The sequence below is a fragment of the Culex pipiens genome, chromosome 2 (genome assembly GCF_016801865.2).
Source record: "Culex pipiens pallens isolate TS chromosome 2, TS_CPP_V2, whole genome shotgun sequence".
Taxonomy (NCBI): Eukaryota; Metazoa; Arthropoda; class Insecta; order Diptera; family Culicidae; genus Culex; species Culex pipiens.
In genome coordinates, this window is record NC_068938.1 from 218,711,689 (window position 1) to 218,735,238 (window position 23,550).

At 32.2% G+C, this 23,550-nt stretch overlaps 1 protein-coding gene across 2 annotated transcripts in view; it reads left to right on the top strand.

Annotated features, from left to right (window-relative positions):
• The window catches only part of LOC120432554 (lachesin-like), a 126,812-nt gene that overhangs the window by 23,996 nt on the left and 79,266 nt on the right, over window positions 1–23,550 (top strand). For both annotated transcript variants that reach the window (XM_039597783.2, XM_052707800.1), the window contains exons 2-3: window positions 13,092–13,237; window positions 20,841–21,553. In XM_039597783.2, the coding sequence (XP_039453717.1) occupies window positions 21,493–21,553 (61 nt within the window). In that variant the 5' untranslated portion in view covers window positions 13,092–13,237; window positions 20,841–21,492. The remainder of the gene's footprint in view (window positions 1–13,091; window positions 13,238–20,840; window positions 21,554–23,550) is intronic.

Genomic DNA, 23,550 nt, shown 5'->3' on the forward strand with positions numbered 1-23,550 from the left:
AAGCTTTTGAAACAGTGTTGCTAATTGGAAAGATTGGTGCTCGTTGATGTTTGGAATTGAACATTTTGAAAATTTAAAAAAATATTCTAGATATAAAAAAAAAGTTTATTCAAACTTAAAGTAAAAAAGTAATTCGCCAGTATTATGTTTCCTTTTTCTTGCCCAACTTCAACTGCTTAACCCCCTTCAAAAGGCACAACTTTCACCCTCAGACAACTAATCCGTTAAGCCCCTCCAAGCAATTCCTCACATGGTTCGGCTTATTCCCGTCACGTCCTCGAGCACGCATTTTCACGGACTAAACCGCACCTGTTGAACTTTATTTAACCTCACTTGTTTCGTTTTCGTCCACCACAAAATACGGAGGGTGGCAGCACGTTCGCAACAAAATTTCCCAAATCGCGTGGGATCGTTAAAGACACCCTCTCTCCCGCTTTCCAAGGCACTTTTTCCAGCAACAAAGTGAAGAAAATTTTGGCCGCCGAAATTCCTTAACACCCACGACCTTTTCCCCCGAGTGTCACAAGCGAAAAGAACAACACAAAAAACCCACCAACAAACAAGTTGACTTTTCAAAGACATTTTGTTCGCAGCATAATCGCCGACGATTAGTCACACCGCTGTTGCCACCCCCACTCCCTTAATGCTGAGCTGTCGATGTCGAACAGCAACAATGTTAAATTTATGGGTTTTTTTTCGCTGCTACTCTTGCAGAGCCTTTTTCACGCCCTTCTCACATAATTTGGTGTCATGATTTGTGGGCTTTTTTCCAGAGGAGCTCAACTCCCTCATAAACATGCCCCCACCCACCGCCACCAACGATACCGATACTTAGTGAGTTTGAGTAACAACAACAGCGGCAGCAGCAAGAAACGGTCATAAAATTTGAATTACGGCTTCCGAGATTGGATCAATATTGATTCAGCAGCAACAACAGCCAGCAATAACAAGTTGGCAAACAAGTTCAGAGAGAGAAAAACAAAAACAAACCAAGAAATCGCAATCAACTTGAAAACATGGGATGATCTGGAAGAAAAAATCTGAGAGGGAGTGGGAAATGTTTGGACAGTTTTGCTAGGTCAGATTTAAGCATTTTTTTTGGAATCAAAGGTGCGAAGGAACAACAATCGAACAATCGAAGTTGTTTGATTGATTCTTAAATAAAATTATCATCAGATTGCTTTAACAGATAATCAAAACATCTGATGAACTTTTTATCTCTAAACTGCAACAATTGATTTTCAATTTTAATGGAAATCAAAAAAAAAAAAATAAAAAAAAGACACCATTAGACATTTTGTCAGTTTGATACATTGCACATTAAATATATTTAAAAAAAATCATATCTATGTCACAACATAAGTGGAAGTGGAAAATGGACTTTCCGAAGAATGTTAAAGTTTTGAAGCTCAGTGTCTTTAGGAGAGTAGTGGTTGACAAATGGAAAGGGACAACTTTTTGCTAGGGTGGTTCACAATTAAAGTGTTTTATAAAATATCCATTTTGACAATAGCATCAAAACCATCAAGTTTTTTCAACAAGCCTGCGCATTTTCGAGATATTCAAGTTTTATAATTGGATCTTGCTATATCTTAATATTTGACTCTTAATAACTTAAAAAACTTGTCTTGCGAGACACAATTTTGGTGTTTTCAATAACGCTGCTTGAATTGGCATATCCAACAACTTTCTAGATGTGAAAAAAATCTCAAACATATTTCTGGGAAGTCAGGTTTTATAAAATATCCTAATCGAGAACCACCCTTATTTTGAACCAAGCCAATAATTGCATGTTTACATTAGCAACAGCTTTTTTTTTGTTAACACAAGATAAAACTCCAAAGCTATCCTTTTTCGGGAAATAAATTTCCCACTCAATTTTGCGATCTGGACCATCACCATCTGATTATTTGACGTAGAACTACTTATTTGGTAAAATCTTTGAAAATGATAAAAATAATTCTGGTATTGATTCAAATCCCAAAAACAAAATTTCTGACTGTCCTAGACCTCCCCTAAACCGTATACTTTTCCGATCATATTTAGTCATAATACTGTTTTTCTTATTAAATATCTTGTAATGTGAATAAAAAAATAAAAAAAATGTTTGAATAGATTAAAACAGGGGTGCTCAAAGTTTTTGAAGTCCGGGCCAAATTTGAAGCTCAAATGAGCTTGCGGGCCGAATTTACAAAAAAAATGTTATTGAAAAAAATTAAATTACATTATTTTAATTTAAAAGATTTAATTTGTTATTTAAAAAAATCAATTCAAAATAATAGAAACCACAAAATAACGGTTTTAAGCTGAATGTACTTGTGTTTTCAAAAAAAAAAAAACAAAGTTTTGGATTTAGTTTTATATTTCGAAAATGGTGACATTACATGTTGAACAATTCATCTAAAGGCGTAATTTTATCTTTAAATTAAGTGTGGCTAATGAAAAATTGTTGAGAGCCAGAATTTCAACATTTCAATGAAAAAAAAAATGTTAGAAAATGTTTTAAGCTTCCGTATAGTTAAACTGCAATCATTATTTTCAAAAAAAAAAGAAAAAAAAGTTTCAACAAAAAAACATTTTAGCGAAAAAACATTTATTTATTTCATCGAAAATTCACTGAAATTTTTATTTTTTTTAATAAACCCAAACATGCTCAAATGATTCTAAATGCAATTTGCATGCATATTTAATAAATTTCACCTGATTGCACTTAAATTTCATTTTTTTAGTGTTTTTTGCCTTTCTCAAGTTACTGAGGAAAGGCTATAAAATCACTCGAAAAATGAACTTCTCAATTGGACCTCCTAGACCCACCTTCATGTATACCTATCGACTCAGAATCAAATTCTGAGCAAATGTCTGTGTGTGTGGTGGGATGTTGATCAAAAAATTGTCACTCGATTATCTCGACATTGGCTGAACCGATTTTGTCCGTTTTGGCGTCATTCGATCCGTCTTGGGGTCCTATAAGTCGCTATTAAAAATTATGCAGTTTAGTTAAGTACTTTAAAAGTTATGCTAAAAAAACGATTTTAACAAAAGTCCGGAAGATTGTAAAAAGGGTGGTTTTTGTAAGAAAACCCGTCATGCTATACATTTTCAGAAAGGTATTTGAAAGACCTTTCCAACGCGTCCAAGACATTGAAGATCTGACAAATCTATCAAAAGTTATAAGCACTTAAGTGTTATTTATACGCTTTGTGGAGGCCGGATCTCAGATATGTTGATGAAAACGTTGTCCGGATCTCTCATGCAACATATCGATGGATAGGTTTTCAAAAGAGCTTTTCAACGCGTCCAAAACATTGAAGATCCGACAACCCTATCAAAAGTTATAACCACTTAAGTGTTATTTACGCACTTTTTGCATTTTGGATAGCACCCTTTAAATGTGAGGAAGGCGCCAACCACCTAAGGGTGGATTAAGTAACGTTTTAAATATATTTTTGCTCCTGGTTATGGTGGAGGGGTGGGTTGATCGACGAAAGCTTTGTAAAATATTTGCAACAAACTTGATTCTCCGATTTCCACATTTTGTCTGCCTGAATCAGTTGGTAGTCAATCAGATTCGTTATCTAACTGTAATGAGTTCGAATCCCGAAGGAAGTGCAATGTATGTTTGAGGGTCAGTTCATAAAAGTGTCATTATAACTTGCAAATTAATAAAGAAAATTTACATATTTGCAACTATTACAGAATTCTACCTAAGTCAAACTTGAACGTTTTTTAAATATTTCTAAAAATGTTTGATGAAAATTTTGACGATATTTACTAGTTTCACTCACATTGAAACGTGTGAAATTGTTTTAATTATAAAATATTTTGAACAAGTTATTTGTATCCTAAAGTGGGGATCAAAATATTTTAAATCTATAGTTTTGTTTATTATCAAAAAATAAAAAAAGATTAGTAATAAAACTTAAAAAAAAACTTTGATTTTGAAAAAGTATAAAATCACTTTACAAGTGGTCATCAGGCCATTTTACATGATCATTCAAAATGGGTCTGCGGGCCACAAAATATCACCTCGCGGGCCACGTTTGGCCCGCGGGCCATACTTTGGTCACCCCTGGATTAAAACATAAACAAGCATTTTTTTATGATAAAGAGTTTTTTTTAAACATGACTTATTTGTAACTTGAAAGCAAGCATTTAAACACGATTTTTTATTCAACAACTAATTAATATTTATTGACTAAAATTGAATTTATCATTGAAAAAAGATGAAAAATCGGTTGTTAACTAAACTAAATACATTATTCTGGTATTTTCATTGAAATAAAAACCTTTTATTCTTTCACAATATAAAAGTTTAAGAGAAGAAATTATGAATTCAATGATACTTTGCGATTTTTTACAGTTCGGTTTTAAATTAAGTTTGTTGCTCTTTCCTCGATCTTAACTAGAGCCGATTATGATAAATACTTTAAATTAATTTTGTACTAGCCTTAGTGCCTGTTTGAATAAGCCAAATTACGTCGAATTGAGATAAAGAAAAAAGTGCACTCTTTTTTCATATTTGTTAAAAATCTTTTTGGTATAAAATACGTTTTTGTGATATTTTTTTCTTTCCAATCAAAGCAATCTTTAACATTTTAAAATAGTAGAGTTAAATTTTTGTGATTGTAAACAACACAATTAAACACAATTTAAAAGTAAAAATCACGAAAAATAACTGTATTATGTACCGGAACTCTGAAAAACGGTTTTCGGGGGAATGGTGAACGTAATACAAACACGTATTTTTTTTTATTATTTTTTTAGGTTTGAAACTGTCAGACTAACTCACATTTTTTTAAGAAGAAAATTAACACAAAAAAAATTGTGTAGCCACAACTGGCTGAGAAATCAAAATCTAATACTGCACAAAATAAGATTGTTAATTTACAAAATTTTAAAATTTGGAATAAAGTTTTATAAAACTTTAAAAATATTATTTCAAGTTATTATTCTTCGACCCTGGTCGAGGTCGAAGAATGGGATTATTTTATTAAAAAGTTCTGGCTTTTTAGAATTGATCGTTTTTTATATATATTTTAAGAGAAAATAAAACAATCCAAGGGAAATTTTAAACTTTCAGGTTTATTGACAATTCTTAAAACTCTGATACAACCAAAATAGGCAATTATAGACTATTCGAAACCAAAAATAATACTAGAGAAAAAAAGTTGATTTTTTTAATTTGATATCGAATGAAAAATAAATCTCAATTTTTTGTATAAATTAGCGTAAACAACAAGTCAAAAAAAAAAAATATGTGCAGACAATATCGGTTGCGTTGATATGAAAAAGGGGAAAGTAGGGCAAGTGTAACACGCTAAGGAAATGCTCGTTATAAGCCACTAAAAACATTAAAAAATCTGTCGGATTTTTCATAATCATACGTATTCCAGGTCTTGACTAAGACTTTGATAGAACAAGTTTTTAAAAAAAATCCGGTTTTTTATGTAAAAAATGGATTTTGATTGTTTTTATTTTCCGTACGTTCTACTCAACTAGTGGGGCAAGACGAACAACCCGTTGGGGCAAGAGGAACAATGCATGAAACAACATGTTAGTTTGCTAACAATTGAACTGTTGTCACTAAGATACATCATATTAGAATATATTTGAAACGTGTATTTAATTTTTAGATAAAAAAATAATATTTTACTAAACATTTGATCGTTTTCACGAGAATAAAATTACTTAGATGAACAAATAACCAAAAGTTAAATCATGCTTTATAATAGCTGCATGTCATTGGTAGGGAAACTACTCATCCAGGAAAAATAGCATTTTGATAAAATGAGCCTTAAAACGAAACAAAAGCCTTATTTTGTACTTTCCAAATATTATTTAAAAAACAAAGGTTTCGAAAAAAATCGTCATTAAATCTTATGCCCCGTGGCGTTTACGTCGTTTTGGCGGTTATGTGGTAGTAGAATCAGCCAATTGCATTGCTAGCAACAATTCCTCATACTGGAAATCATCAAAATTGTAAAAATTACGACCGTACGCACGATTGTTCTTCTTGCCCCACCTTCCCTTACAAAGGAACCGAAGAAGTTTTTTTTTTTTTATTTTGATAAATTTTCAAGTAGGAATTTAATTTTGCGTTTTTTAATGTCATTTAATTTTTTTTTGATTTATCATAAAGTTCCGTGACTTTCCCTGACTTTATCATATCAACTAAAATATGACAAATCCAGCTTTTTCCTGATTTTTTCAGAAATTAACACCATGACATTGACCATCTTAAAATATTGTTTTTTAATCAACTGAGTGAAGAGTTGATACTGTTCGATTCTTTCGAATCTTTGTAATAAACTTAAAACTGTGATTAAAATTATTCAAAAATATCATAGTTTCACATGGGACAACTATGAATTTATGGGCAATTCAGTAACATTTTGTAAACAATGTATGCAAGACCGACTAAATGCACATTTTTGACAGATTTAAACAAAATAATACAAGCAGAAAGATAAGGCATATTTGAATCAACAAAACGTTTTGTTGATTTGAAAATCAAGATTTTTGTTGAATCAACGCTAAACGTCAAAGCTACTTTTTCAAAACAACAAAAGATTTTTGTGGAATTGAAAAAAATAAGGTTTGTTTCAACGCAAAATCGGCGTTAATTATATTCAACAATTTTTTTTTAATCAAACCTCGTTTAGGCCGATTCTACAAAATATTTTTCTGCGTGTACTTTTAGTATGGATCATTTTCCACGTGTTTTGTGGATGGCCTCTAGGAGTTATTAATTTGAAGTGGACTTTTTTTTTCTTAACTTTTAATTTTATCTGTTAATTTATAGGATATTTTTATATAGAAGTCATGATGTTTAGTATTCAACAATAAAAGACTTTTTTGTCAAAAAGACCACAACAACAAAACATAGGGGAAATATGCCCATTCTAATCACTCTAAGCCGTTCGACCCATTCTCATCACTTTTCCATTTTCCGCTATTAAATCAACATTTTCAGATGTTTCAACAACGGAGAGTTGCTTGCTCACTTTTATTTGAGCTATTCATTACTTTGGAACAGTCAAAAACACTTAATGAAAGCTGTAATTCATGATCAAAGTGCTGATAGGCCGATAATAGAAATAGGCTGAGAAAGGGTATAGTTCCCCTTCTGAACAGAATACGCAAACCCTAGGGAAAACCACAACAATATTCTCAATAAAAGCAATTCCAACAACAAAAACACCAAAACAGCAAGCAAACATGACCATCCGACGAGAGGCACCAGTTGTTGGTGATTATCTTCGAAGATAAACAATTTTTTCCCTCCCAACCCTCACAATATCCCAACTTCCAAGCTCCTGGTTCTTCTTCCGGCCTGCCTTTCAACCGATGGCCAATATTTCTCAAACGACAAAATGGCCAACACAAGAAAAGCAACAAAAAAAACATCAGCCTTCCCTCCGGGGAAGAACCATATAAATATTCAACACTTTGGAGCAATATTTTGCGGCCATAAGGCGAGGAGGTACGAGGAGGCTGGCTGAAAAAATAGTAGTTTTTCTTGTGCTACAAATCAACCTTCGGCTTCGGGTGTGGAAAGTCCGGAAGGAAGGAAGAGACATCTTTCAGAAGTGGGAAGGTACCCAGGGTGGATTAAAAGTCCGGAAATGAGTTATGGGATTGTTGTTTTCTTCGGCGGTGGCAAGTTTAGTTTTTTAAGGGATCACACACATATTACTCAACGAAAAGGAGGATAAAAAAGTTGATCCACACTTTTGGGACCGCTTTGGGGCTTTCGGGTTCAAGGACGGGTACGTTTTTGAAGACTGAGTGAAAAACTGGTGACCCAGGCCTTCATCGACATGTTTACCAAACCCATGGCAGGACGGCCTGTAGCGGTTGTTGTTCTAGACCTTGTCCTGAAAGTGTATGATTTATAGGATGAATTCTTGGGGGATCACTTTCTGAGGGTCTCGGTGATGGACGCAGAGGGAAATGGTTTTGGATCTTTTTGTTTGCAGAAAGTCTGAATAAATAAAGCTAACAGACCGGGGATTTTTTATTGCAATGGAGTCGAACCCAAACAAACTTTGAAGAAAGTTTAGAGTTATAAAGGAAACTGAAGGTAATTAAATGAAAATTTATCTCATAAACTTAGAAAGCTTTTATAAACAAAGTTTTTACTTTGACTGGACAATCCAAGTTCAAAAATAGACCTCACTGTTTGTCACCGTTGGAAAACTCTCATCGAACCGAATCGCGATTAGTCCCTTTCATCCCTTTAATGAGACTAACTTTGTCCATACCCTGAACAATCTGGGCCAGAGTAATTACCCGGAGTCTTCCGTGTCAAAAGGTGTAAAACAAAGGCTGATTGGAGGGAATAAAAGCCGGGATTTCCCCCGTACATTCGAGCTTAAGAGCCTTTCCACCTTCGCCACGAAGCTCGCCCTAATGAGTCATTTCAACTGAACCGAAGCATCCTTGAAGCCTGGTGCTGGTGACCAATCGAGAAAAACCCCGGTAGTAAAACTTCCAAGCTGGTGACCTTTTTTCCCCCTCCACCCAGCGATGAAGCTCATTAAAAATGAAACAATCCTTTGCGATAGGCAGCGGCCCTGTCAATTTGCCGCACTGACAGTCACCAAATTGGTTCTTTTTCCCACCTTCTACCCCACAAGCACCTTCCGCCATTAAGCCTAATGAAATTATAAACCTTTCGGTGACCTCACGGGTAAAAAGCTACGCCACGGATCGTTGGTCATATCGATGTCGCAACAAAATCGGCCACACAGGTCAGTCGAGCCAGTCGGAGCGCAAAAGTTTAAATAATTTAATTTGGCTCACTTAATAGGCACCAATTGGGCGTCATTTTTAATGCATTTGGCGGGAAAACGCATCGGAACGTGAATTAAATTGTGCTGATGAAATTTTCACGAGCACTTTTTCGGTCGTCTCACGCAGCATATCACGACGTCAATGAACTCAGATTCGATCGATGATAAAATGTGAAAGAGTTGTTTCATATATTTTTGTGAATAATTATTTTTTCTTGAATCTTGAATCTTGTTTCTAAAAATATTGTAAAACTTGAATTATTATGATGATACCATTATTACTATCATTTTTTAATTTATTTTAAATATCACAATTAATTTCTATAAAAAGAAAAATATCATTGAATTTATGAAAAAAAAATCCTAAGCATTTGAGTCTTTAACTGATCTGTGGTCAGAAAATTCAAGCAAAGAACCCATAAGATTTTTGCTATATGGGAGACATTGACTATATTTCAATGAAAATTCATTCAAACTTCAAAAAATTATAGTGTTTTGAATTCGGGATAATTCCAGCAATTCATTACAATTAAAATAACATTAAAAATTATCACATTACTACAAAACGTATTTTTTCCTGTATTTTTAAAATGAAATATTTCTTGCAAAATGATCAGAAATTTCGCTTAATTCTGTAGGAGTATTTTTTCAGGTTCTCAAAATTTTAACAAAATGACGTATTTACCAAAAAAATGCAAAGTTTATTTTTTCCATTATGGGTATCGAATTTTCATCAAATTTTCACAAAATTACGTGTTTTCGAAAAATACTCTAAATTTTAGTTATTGGAATATGGTTATCTTAATTTTTCTTGCTCTTGGTGACACCTTTATTTACATGCAATAATTGTTCCAAAATGGATTATGATGTAACACACAGCTAAAAGGAACTCCAAAACTCTGTAATGTACCTCAAAAGAACTTATTGTATCTTGATTATTCACCAATAAAACCGAATTGAATTGAAAAAAAATTAAATATGGTTATCAAACCTTTTGTCACAAAAAATTATGTTTGAAAATGTTTAAAATTTTCTCAAAACTATGTATTTCTGAAAAAAATATTCAAAATTTATTTTATTTAATGTATGGGTATCAAATGATCGGAAGTTTTGTATACATTTGGATCAAAATAATAAGGCTGGTACAAATATGTTTAAAAGTTTTATCAGCCCATCTCCCCTCTTTAAAGTCGGCCCGAAAAATCAGGGGCAAATAAATATTTTTTTAATAAAGCTTAAGAATTTAAATGCAAATATAAGTGCAATCAGATGAAATCAATTCGAAATGGATTCCCCTGCGTTAAGAATCATTTCTTGGATGTTTGTGCTTGTTTAAAAATTTCTTGCTTTTTTTGTTGTAAATTTTTGATGTAATGTAAATTTTTGATGTAATGTAAATTTTTTACTACAAAAGTTTTTTTTCGCAAAAAAAAAATGTTTTCGTCAAATTCAACACTTTTCGAAACCTAATGATTACAAAGCTACTGAACTAGTGTAATTTGCATTTTAAAACACTTTTTTCATTGAAATGTAAAAACTTTTGCGTATTATTTCAATTTCTATGTTTTTTTGTCTTCTTTGTTTTTGTATTCTCGACCAGAGAAAAGGGACAAACTCTTTAAAAAATAATTGCTTCGGCCTAATATTTTTTCTAAGAAACCCAACATTTTCACGATGCTATATATTTTCGAAAACATATTGGAATATTAAGTTTTTTACAAAATGGGTATCAAATGACCAGGAACTTTTGTCCATTTCAATATTCTTTTTGAATATTTAAGATTTTCACAGAACTATCTTGTTTTCGTACTCTAAAATTGGTTTTTACGTAGTTTTGCGAAATTTGTTGTGTATTTAAGAAAAAGCATTATTTTTATCGAATTTTCTGGAAAATTCCCGATAATTCGATTGCCGTATTGTAAATGACAAAAAAAAAATGATTCGAAAATAGGTGGATTTGTGAAAAATTCAAATATGTTATCAAAAATACGTTTTTTTGTAATTTTTTAAAAGTATTTGCAAAAAACATGATTTTTAACAAATTTATGAAAAAATCCTCATTCGAACTAAAATTTAGAGTATTTTTTGAAAATACGTGGTTGTGCAACAATTTTAAAGACTTAAAAAAATATTTCCATCGAAATGTATGCAAAATTTCTGATCAGTTGATTACCAAACTGCAAGAAACAATAATTTTGAGTCTTTTTCTCCATAAAAATATTTGGTTTTGTGAAAATTGAAGGTATTAAAAAAGCAAAACTTTTCACGAAATGATTGAAAAATTATTGATCATTTTAGACTGCATTCATAGATACCTAACAGTTTGGGTTTTTTAATAGAAAAATCGTATTAAAAAATACAGGAAAAACTAAGTTTTTTTTGGTGAAAATGTTCATGTAATTTTGAGTGCAATTTATATTTATCATTATCCCGATTCCTAAATGCTTTATTTTATTTGTAGTTTGAATGATTTTAAAAAGAGTTTATTTGTTATGTTCCTCTTAAAATCAGAAAGCAAAAAAACATTGCACAAAAAATCATGTTAAAAAATGTGTACGATCTTATAACGTTTCTTTCTGCATTTTAAATCAAATGGTGCATTTTTGAGGTTTAAAAAAATGAATTTTAGGACCACACATCGGAAAAGACTTGATACCAGGGGAAATTTGTTTTTATAAATTTCTTTATACTTTGCAAATTTGTTACAGAGGCTTATCTGTAATGATTTACAAATAATTTTGTAATCCTTTTTGTTTTTTTAATTTGAAATTTAAATTATTTTTTGTGGAGTTTTCTGATCGATTTGGTGTTTTTGGCAAAGTTGTAGGTTTTGCTTAGAGCTGTTTTAAAGGAGCATTGAAAAATACAGTTATTTAACGCCAGATTTTATCACTCATAGTCAAATACCGTTTTTTGTAGCTGGATTTTTTTTAATATTATTAATATTTATTTTTGACGCAAAAAAAATGCACTTAAGAATGGTGCTGAATGTAACTGCAATTTTTTTAATATTTGCAAAAAAAAGTTGTTATTTTCCAACCAATTGCCATGATTTTTTTTTAACTTTTTCAGAAATGTAAACTCAAATTTGTAATCTAAAATAACATTGTGTTGTTATAAATTCAATTTTCAAGATATTAGCAGTTTCAAGCTGAAATTTTCTAAAAAGAATCATTTGTTTTATTTGTAAAAAAAACCCCTGAAAACACTTTTTTTTAATTTGAGCTGCTTTTCTGAATTTATATTTTTTTGACTCTGTTGATCGGTCTTTGAAAATTTTAAAATAAATGATAAATTATGTTTTTCCCAGTGTAGCAGTTCTAGCCTCAATATCTCAACTGGTTCGATTTTGAATGTGCAGAAAAAATTTCTTTTGGGATTTTCTGTACAGTTCATTGATAAAGATTTCATTTTTTGAAACAATCGTTGATAGTGCCGAATTCATTTTTTTAATGGTTGGCATGATTTTAAATTTTCTATTTTGAATTAGCAGAAAAAATCACAAAGAGTTTAATATTGTTTCATTGATGATCAAATTAAAAAAAAAATCCGGGATATCTAGCTGTTGAAAAATGAACTTATTGGATGATACTGAGAAAAAATCCTTATAACAAAGGAACAAACAGTACATCTTGCTCGTACTAAATTTTGACAGTATCATACGTGAGCTAAATAAAAGCTTTTTTTGTTTTTACTTATTTGTTAAAACTACTTTTTTCTTAATTATTATATAATTTGTGCCAAAAATTAAGGGAAATAATGGTTTTTACAAATGATATTCTAATATTCTATCAATAAAATTTTCAAATTCATATTCCATAATATTATTGCAAAGGTGGCATATTTTTTGTCAATGATTCACATAATAACGCAGATTACTAACTGGAATTTATAATCAAATCAATTTCCACCACCCAAGGGTTCGCAAAAGGCCAAAACCGAATCCACTGTCGACATAAAATTGAACCCAAAATCGTCATCGGAATAAATCACATTCCCAAAACGGCACCCATATAACTTGCATTCCACCACACCACACACCAAGCCGGAAAATTACGTCCGGAAAAGCCGAAACGCCACGGAGACAATCTTTCTTTTCCGGCTGGCTGCTTCCTTTCCCTTGCTGCTGCTGGAACATTTTCATTTGCTTTTCGCTCTGTCTGTTTGACTCTAGTCGATATATCAAGCTGGGAGGACGAAAACGAAGCAAAAAAAAAGTCCCTACATCGTCATGTTTGCCATTAATGCCGCTTTTTTCGCTTTAGTCATTTATTTTTGCCTTTTCTCTCTTTCTAGGTTAATGCATTTAAACGGCTGATAAAGATGGCGAAAATTGTGCCAAATTATGCTCCATCCGGCCGAGTGACACAACCGTTGGGGCTTTCTTCGGCCAGCAGCAGCTCGAATCAGCACCAGAACCAGCAATAATCACATCGTGGAGGGTAAATTAAAGTTCTCTTGGGAAGGGAAAAGTTGGGAAAGCGTCGGCGAAAAACAGTTAAGCGAGCGGGAAAATTACGATAACACAGTTTGTTACACCGAACCAACTTTGGGCGGAGGAAAAAAAAAGTAAAGAAAAGAAAAAGAACACGATTAATTTCATGGATGGTGAAACGAACTTCTTGCCGGATCTGGCTTCCTGTGAGAGGGAAAAAAGGAAAAACTTTATTTCGACGTTGACTCTTTTTTTTTTGCAGACTCATTTTGCAGAAAATTTCATTGCACATTGCTGCAGTTGCGACCAAAATTGATGAAGTCTCTTGTGTGAACGAGAGCAAAAATTGTTGGAAAAGTCAGCAACGAATTGCTGCTGGAATTGTAACTCTATAAGGAAAATAATTTATCGGTTGGGTTTTCCCCTTGGACCAACGAGCATGTTAAGGGCACAGTAAAAATATCATTTTAAAAATGACTTGTTGGATTTCCCTCAAATTTGAAACATTTGATTTATAAAATTAATTAATATTTATAAGTGTCACACAAAAAACTTGCCTCAACAGCACTAGAAGTAATTTGAAACAATTGTGCGTCCAATTTTTAACTTTTTATTACGCGACCCATTGAACGGCAAAGTGAACCGAAGAGTGCCTCCTCAACCATTGGAGAATTCGAGTGCTGCATTTTATGAGCTATTTTCGTGCTGTTGTTGTTATTTTTTGTCCGCTTTCCAAAGGGAAAACCATCTGGCTCTTCCTTTTTGCCACCAGGGAAGCTCGGGAAAAGTAGCCGTCCCGCGTTTTGAGGGGAAATGGAAACTTCTGGGCAAGAATAAATAGTGCAGGCAGTGCAACGTGGTTGTTTCGCAGAGTAAATAAAAACAGTTGAATGCAACTGCGCGAAAATAAATTACAATAAATTTTCATGATAGTTTTGGGCCTGGCTTTGCTGTTGCTGGGTTTGGTTGGAAATAAAAAAGAACGAAAATAGGACCATACCAAATGGAAACCAGGCCTGGTGGAGGCTTGGAATATTTGCGTTTAAAATTTTATTACCAGAGCATTTATTTTTTTCATTTTTTGTTTTCAGCGAATGCGAATCTAATGGAGTGGTAAATGACAAATTGTCGGGTTACATCATTTATGGGACAAGTTGTTATTCATAGCAAGAACTCATTGAAAAGAGGATCTGTTTTTCAAAACGTTGTTTCAGGTCCTTTGAAATAGAATAAACAAAGCAGTCAACTGAACAGTATTTCACCAGTGATGCAATTACTTTTCAAATTTAAAAAAAAAATCAGAAGACAAAAACAAAGTGCTGAAAATTTATATTTTTATGAAAAAAAATACATTTCATTGTACACTACCGTGATCAGGAGTTGGGCTTGAAGGGTAAGATTGAGTCTTACAAATTTCATGAGTTTTTTATGACCCAATTTCACCCCCAGACTCAATGTCACCCTTATGATGGTATTAAGAATACATTGTTTATCGTTTATTCATGCCATTCAATTTATACAATAGATTTTAAAGCATTCTGAAAAAAAATGAATTTGAAGTCTTAAAACTTTAGGAGAAAATAACCAAATCATCCTCATGTCAGCCTTCAAAATTAGGGCACAAAAAATATGTTTTTTTTTTTTTCAAAAAACATCAAGGGTAATTTAAGTGGTGCAATCAGCTGATATCAATTTTAAATACATTCCCCTTCGTTTATTTTTATTTTAACATGTTTGAGTTCATTCAAAAATCATTTGAATTTTTTGAAAATTTTCAAAGTACAGCACCGCAAAAAGTTTATTGTAATTTTTTTTGTCAGATCTTACATTTATTGAAAACTAATGATTGCAAAACAACTGAACTAGTGTAAAATGCATTTAAAAACATTTTTTCATTCAAATGCTGAGACTGAGCCCTTCCCCCCTTCACTTTGAAAAATATTTGCATCAGCCTAAAAAATAAAATATTCATTTAACTTTAAAAATAATCAAAACATTTTATTTTAATTGAGTTAACCATACTGCTCCATTTTAAGATATTTGAATATATTTATTTTTATTGCAAATAATTCGAAAAAATGCAAAATAAGGAAAGAACCACAATTTCAATTAAAGTCACATTAAATCAATAAACTACAACAACTTCCAGATCAGATAGGCCATTCTTTCTATCCTAAAATACTTTCTTCGTTTCATTTCTAATGAACATAAGTATAATAATGGTAATTAATTCTAATCAATGGATTTGATTTTTATCAGTTCTTAATTGCTTGAGTTGCAGGTTTCAAAAAATACAAAAAAATATTTTCTTTATCAAATCGAAACACTTGCTGACTAAAAAAACGCACATTGAATGTGTAACATGACGATTAACAAAAAAAAGTGGACTCAAAGATTTTTTGAAATTTAAGACGTTTTAAAATGGTTTTTATTTATGAGCAGTTCTCTACGGAATCGGTCTTTTTTCTTTAATTTTAATTTTTGTATTTTTTAATCCGGCTGAAACTTTTTTGGTGCCTTCGGTTTGCCCAAAGAAGCCATTTTGCATCATTAGTTTGTCCATATAATTTTCCATACAAATTTGGCAGCTGTTCATACAAAAATGATGTATGAAAATTCAAAAATCTGTATCTTTTGAAGGAATTTTTTGATCGATTTGGTGTCTTCGGCAAAGTTGTAGGTATGGATATGGACTATACTGGAAAAAAATGAAACACGGTAAAAAAAATTTGATGGTTTTTTTTATTTAACTTTTTGTCACTAAAACTTGATTCGCAAAAAAAAACACTATTTTTAATTTTTTTTTATATGTTTTAGAGGACATAAAATGCCAACATTTTAGAAATTTCCAGAATGGGCAAAAAATCTTTGACCGAGTTATGATTTTTTGAATCAATACTGATTTTTTTCAAAAAATCGAAATTTTGGTCGCAAAAATTTTTCAACTTCATTTTTCGATGTAAAATTGAATTTGCAATCAAAAAGTACTTAAGTGAATTTTTGATAAAGTGCACCGTTTTCAAGTTATAGCCATTTTTAGGTAACTTTTTTGAAAATTGTCGCAGTTTTTCATTTTTTATAATTAGTGCCCATGTTTGCCCACCTTTGAAAAAAATATTTTTGAAAAGCTGAGAAAATTCTCTTTATTTTGCTTTATTGAACTTTGTTGATGCGACCCATAGTTGCTGAGATATTGCTATGCAAAGGCTAAAAAACAGGAAAATTGATGTTTTCTAAGTCTCACCCAAACAACCCACCATTTTCTAATGTCGATATCTCAGCAACTATAGGTCCGATTTACAATAATAAAACATGAAACATTCGTGAAATTTTCCGATCTTTTCGAAAAAAATATTTTCAAAAATTTAAAATCAAGACTAACATTTCAAATGGGCGTAATATTGAATGTTTAGCCCGTTTAAAATGTTAGTCTTGATTTTAAATTTTTGGAAATATTTTTTTCGAAAAGATCGGAAAATTTCACGAATATTTCATGTTTAAACATTGTAAATCGGACCTATAGTTGCTGAGATATCGACATTAGAAAATGGTGGGTTGTTTGGGTGAGACTTAGAAAACATCAATTTTCTTGTTTTTTAACCTTTGCATGGCAATATCTCAGCAACTATGGGTCGTATCAACAAAGTCCGAAAAAGCAAAATATAGAGAATTTTCTCAGCTTTTAAAAAATATTTTTTTCAAAGGTGGGCAAACATGGGCACTAATTAAAAAAAATGAAAAACTGCGACTATTTTCAAAAAAGTTACCTAAAAATGGCTATAACTTGAAAACGGTGCACTTTATCAAAAATTCACTAAAGTACTTTTTGATTGCAAATTCGATTTTACATCGAAAAATGAAGTTGAAAAAATGCGACCGATATTTCGATTTTTTGAAAAAATCAGTATTGATTCAAAAATCATAACTCGGTCAAAGATTTTTCGCCCATTCTGGAAATTTCTGAAAAGTTGGCATTTTATGTCCTCTAAAACATATCAAAAAATAAAAAAAAATTAAAAATAGTGTTTTTTTGCAAATCAAGTTTTAGTGACAAAAAGTTAAACAAAAAATCACCAAATTTTTTTTACCGTGTATCATTTTTTTTCAGTGTAGTCCATATCCATACCTACAACTTTGTCGAAGACACCAACTCGATCAAAAAATTCCTTCAAAAGATACAGATTTTTTGAATTTTCACATATCATTTTTGTATGGACAGCTGCCAAATTTGTATGGAAAATTATATGGACAAACTAATGATGCAAATTGGCTTCTTTGGGCATACTGAAGGCACCAAAAAAGTTTCAGCCCGATTAAAAAATACAAAAAAAATCGAATGACCGAAAACTCAGAGAATTGCTCTTATGTTTTTTTCGAAAACAAACGATTTTATAACAAACCATTCAAAAATCATGATTGAAGGGCATTTATTTAATTTTCTTTAAAATTGATCAAATCGCTCAATTATCTTATATCAAGATCATAAGTTTAAAAAATAAAATGATTAAGACACTTTTTCTTTAAATTCTGAGGTCAATTCGCATGTTGCATGAACCAAAATATATCTTAATGGAAATTCATCAATGGGTTATTCTCCGCCAACTCACACAGCAGTTGCCCCGACCCCTCTTCGATTTGCGTGAAACTTTGTCCTAAGGGGTAACTTTTATCCCTTATCACGAATCAGAGGTCCGTTTTTTGATATCTCGTGACGGAGGGGCGGTACGACCCCTTCAATTTTTGAACATGCGAAAAAATAGGTATTTTTCAATAATTTGCAGCCTGAAACGGTGATGAGATAGAAATTTGGTGTCAAAGGAACTTTTGTGTAAAATTAGACGCCCGATTTGATGGCGTACTCAGAATTCCGAATAAACGTATTTTTCATCGAAAAAAACACTAAAAAAGTATTAAAAATTCTCCCATTTTCCGTTACTCGACTGTAAAAATTTTTGGAACATGTCATTTTATGGGAAATTTAATGTTCTTTTCGAATCTACATTGTCCCAGAAGGGTCATTTTTTCATTTAGAACAAAAATTTTCATTTTAAAATTTCGTGTTTTTTCTAACTTTGCAGGGTTATTTTTTAGAGTGTAACAATGTTCTACAAAGTTGTAGAGCAGATAATTACAAAAATTTTGATATATAGACATAAGGGGTTTGCTTATAAACATCACGAGTTATCGTGATTTTACGAAAAAAAGTTTTGAAAAAGTTGGTCGTCATCGATCATGGCCGTTCATGGTCACCCGCGACAGACACGGACGACGAAACAAAGAGAAACGCAAAAAGTAACTTTTTCAAAACTTTTTTTCGTAAAATCGCGATAACTCGTGATGTTAATAAGCAAACCCCTTATGTCTATATATTAAAATTTTTGTAACTGTCTGTTCTACATTTTTGTAGAACATTGTTACACTCTAAAAAACAACCCTGCAAAGTTAGAAAAAACACGAAATTTTAAAATGAAAATTTTTGTTCTAAATGAAAAAATGACCCTTCTGGGTCAATGTAGATTCGAAAAGTACATTAAATTTCCCATAAAATGACATGTTCCAAAAAATTTTACAGTCGAGTAACGAAAAATGGGAGAATTTTTAAAACTTTTTTAGTGTTTTTTTCGATGAAAAATACATTTTTTCGGAATTCTGAGTACGCCATCAAATCGGGCGTCTAATTTTACTTAAATGTCCCTTTGACACCAAATTTCTATCTCATCACCGTTTCAGGCTGCAAATTATTGAAAAACGCCTCTTTTTTCGCATGCTCAAAAATGGAAGGGGTCGTACCGCCCCTCCGTCACGAGATATAAAAAAACGGACCTCTGATTCGTGATCAGGGACAAAAGTTACCCCTTAGGACAAAGTTTCACGCAAATCGAAGAGGGGTCGGGGCAACTTTTCCCGATTTCGTGTGAGTTGATAGAGAATTACCCCAATTGATTCGGGATCCTTGAAATATTTTCATCAGGAAAAATCAAAGATGAAAATTGAACGCAAAGATTTTCTTTCGTATTCAGTTGTATTTTTACATTCACAGTTATAAGTAGGGTAAGTGAATTTTCACGATATTGCAGATAGCGTGAAATTCTTGAAATTCCACAATTCCAGCGAAATCTCGTGAAATTCGAGATTTTTTTTTAAAAATCATTGCTTGAAACTAAATAATTTTACAAATATTTTATCCAAAACGGTATTAAGTGTAAACTTGATTAGCTTCCAATTCAATTACGTGATATTTTGAATTCTTTTATTTGAAGGGATCAAAATATTTAAAAAGAGAAATGTTTCAAAATAAAATATGAAATAAATAACAGACTGAAGTTTATAAAAAATCACAAAATAAACATAATACATTTCGGAATCACCAACTTCAAATCATTTATAGAGAAAAGTATGGTTGCAATTAGGCTTTGGCAAATTTTGTTTGATGTTTTTCGTTTCTCCTTTTCAAAATTGTTCAAAATATGCTTCATTTGCATTGAAAAAATAAGTACAATTGATTTTAATCATTGTATTTAGTGTATTTTGGCGTTATTAAATTTGGCACTTTCAAGCTTTTTTTCCAATTTTGAGTTATGGAAGCAAAGATTGTAAATACCAGTAGCACTCCGGAATTGTTTGAAGACTTTATTGATATTTTGTAAAATGTAAAATGAGTAATCAACATATTTTTTGTTGTGAGTGTATTTTAGCGTTTTATTTTAAATATTTCTGTGAAGTTTTGTAGTTTCGGATAGTTGGCGTGAAAAATCATACAGCCTAGTTATTAGGTATCTATTTCAATTTTTCATAAAAATTTACATATAATATTTTTTTGGATCATTGGAAACATTAGATTGTTTCCAAAAAAGTAAAAAAAAAACAATACCGCTGTAAAATTTTCAAAATCGACAACATTGTTGTTCAAAATCAGAAAAACTGATGACGATTTTAGATACAATTCAATGTCTAGAACGAAAGGTAAAGTAAGTTTTTTGACATGGGAATTGCAAAAAAATTGTAGTGTCATGTTTCAACTTGAAAGAAAAATTCAAATGACTCTCCCCAGAAATCGAAATATTTCATTTCACGTTATGAAGGACCATGATTCATTTATATCTATTTTGAGTTTTGACTGCCGTTTCAGTTTGAAAATGAAAAAGAACTGTGTGCAAAAATGTAAACACATATAAGACATTTGGAGAACAAAAATTATTTATTTTTTGAATCAGCACATAATTGACGATGAAGTTCAGTAGTATCGGTTGTATATCCGTTGTTTTAATTTTTTTAATGAAAGCTACATACAAATCATGAAAGCTCCTTTATTCCAAAAATACAACCACACAGCGACAATCTTAATGAGAATCCACTACTTTTTTTTGGGAAGTGTGTAATTTAATCTCAAATATACGACCACAAACCACAGCTGGTGTAACTTTAAAAAGAGTAAGCAAGGCTCGCTCACAAGTATGTGCAATGTGTTGCACTCAAAAAATATATCGAACAGAAAAATAAAATAATGTTATTTTTTTTTGCACACCGGGTCACACATGCTTTGTGTCCCACATTGAGCCAGACAAAGACTATAAACATTTTTTTTCTCTCTTTCTCTTTTTTCATTACAGAAACCCTTTCTCTCACGTGTGTGTCTGGTGCAAAATAATATAAAGAAAAATCCCCCACCACAAACAAACAGTGCAAATAATAATAATAAAAATAATAATAACAATCATAAAGCAGTTCAGGGCCCGGCTTGACAGTGCTAAAAATTGGCGAAGCAAAGGAAGAAAGTGGATTAGTGTGCAACAGCAGAAGCAGCAGGTCGCAACCGGAAGTAAGTTGTGACAAGTCGCTGTGTGTGTGTGTGTTTGTGGCCCTCGAGCAACAGCCAGCAGAAGCAGGTTGGCAGATTTTGGCTCATCGCCAAACAAACGGGCAACCCAGGCTCGCGACCAAGAAAGGAAAATAACAAGAATAAGAGCAACAGTCTCCGGAGGCTGTGTGTCTTTTTGTGTGTTCAGAGAAGTGTCTGGTGCTAGCGGTGCGAAATCCGTGAGATTGTGTAAAGTATCATAACAGTAACCGCAACGGGTTTTTCATACCTTTGTGCAACAAAAGAGCCGGATTTGTTGGTGATAGTGAGAGGAAATTCGCCTGCAGGCTTCCGAAAATAAGAAGAAGAAGAAGAAGGAGGAAAATCATCCTCCCCATCGCCATCATCGTTACAAACATACACACTCACACAGGAGGAAACGAGCACAGTAAAGGTGGAAAATTATGGCCGGATATGTGTGTCATATTTTACTATTTTTTCTGTTCGCCCAGGAAACGGCTTACGGTAAGGAACCAAAACCATAACCTCTTTTTTCGTCTCTTAATCTTGGTCGTTTTTTTTGGGGCTTGCTTCCTTCTCGTTCTCCCAAAATGTTGTCACACCTGCACACCACCCCACTCCTTACTCCCCCCACTCTTAGTATTTATTTTTATTGTGCAACATTTTCGGACTGCTTTTGGTCTGCGGCAGCGTAGCCTCGGTGAAATTATCTGGCAATCAAGATGAAATATATATTTACGTGTCCTGGTGTCGTGTGTGTGTGTGTATTTGGTGTGGCTGTGCAGGGGTTTAGATCATTCCCTTGAGGAAAGGGAAGGGAAAGAGGAAAGAACTCTATCGGGTGGTGGTATAGTGGTCATTTTGGGGAGGATTTGGGGCAATGAAGTACGCAGAATTGATATTTTGTTTGATGAAGCTGAATTTTGAATGTAAGATATAAAATAAGATTTAAATATCTAAGTGCAACAACAGTGTTTAGAGGGATTTTCTTTTTGTTCTTTTTTATTTGGATTAAACTTTGTGTCAATGACCAGCTAGGTCTTTTGCATCATTAGTTTTTCCATACAAATCAATACAAAAAATCTCTCAAAAAATATTCAAAATTCTGTATCTTCAGAAAGGATTTGCCTTCCTCACTAAGAAAAGGCTATAACATCACTTGAAAAATGAACTTCTTAAATACTCCTCCTAGATATACCTTCACGTATACCTATTGACTCAGAATCAAATTCTGAACAAATGACTGTGGGGATGTGTGTAGACATAATTTTGTTTCCACGCGATTTTCTCAGAACTGGCTGAACCGATTTTGGCCGGATCCGCCTTATTATTTTCGCCTTATTATGTTCGTTTTAGGGTCCCCTAAGATCCTATTACATTTTATTCTGTTTAGTACTTTTAAAGCTATGCCATGAAAAAGTTTTTTTTTTTGTAAACACAAAAAGGGCGATTTTTGCATAACCTCAAAAGGCCGGGTCTTTTTGTTTACGTACGAGTCGCGCCAGATATGAAACGCCCGGTTGCCACATTGCTTCAAGTGATAGTCTGCATGTTTTCTGGAAAAGTCTGTATAAGTTTTTTTTTTACCCATAAACTTATTTTCATCAAGTCTTTTTTGGTGCTGGAACTTGATTTGGAAACAATGCAAATCTGGATGAGGACAACTTCGGAGTTGAATTAAATTGTAAATGTGAGGAAGGCACCAACCACCTAATGGTTGATTAAGAAACGTTTTTTCAGATCGATTTGGTGTCTGCCGCAATGTTGTAGATATTGCATAGAAATTCTCCGAAAAAAAGTAAAACTCTAAAAAATACCTCATTTTTCAATTCGGATTTTGCAACTACTAAAATATTATTATTCAATAAGATTTCAAAATCTCTTTTTTTACATGTTTTTGATGAAAAAATGTCATATTTTGAGCTATGGCACAATTTGGTCAAAATCATATGACAGCGTTGCCAATTTTTCTAAAAAATCTTATTTTTTTCTCGTGTAAAAAAAGGAAAAAAAAAATGCTTTTATTTTGAAATGGCAAAAAAAGTACTTGACATAAAATTCAACATAGTGCACCGTTTTTGAGTTATATCCACTATTTGTGTTTTTTTTTTGTTGATAACGGTAAATTTAACCTGTAAAAGTCATGACCATCATCACCTAAAAAAAAAACTTTCGATAAGAAAAGAAAATGGCCTAAACATTTTTTTTAAATTGAGCAATTCTCTACCAAAACCGGAAATGGATTTTATTTGTATTTTTTTATTTGACTCAAACTTTGTGGGGGCCTTCCCTATGACCAAAGAAGCTATTTTGTGTCATTGGTTCACCCATCAAAGTCTCCATACAATTATGGCAGCTGTCCATACAAAATGGTACGTAAATATTCGAATAACTGTAACTTTTGAATGAATTTTCTGATCAAGTCTTCGGCAAAGTTGTAGGTATTGTTGAGAACTATTGAGAAAAAATTGGTACACGGAAAAAATAAATCGCCAATTTTT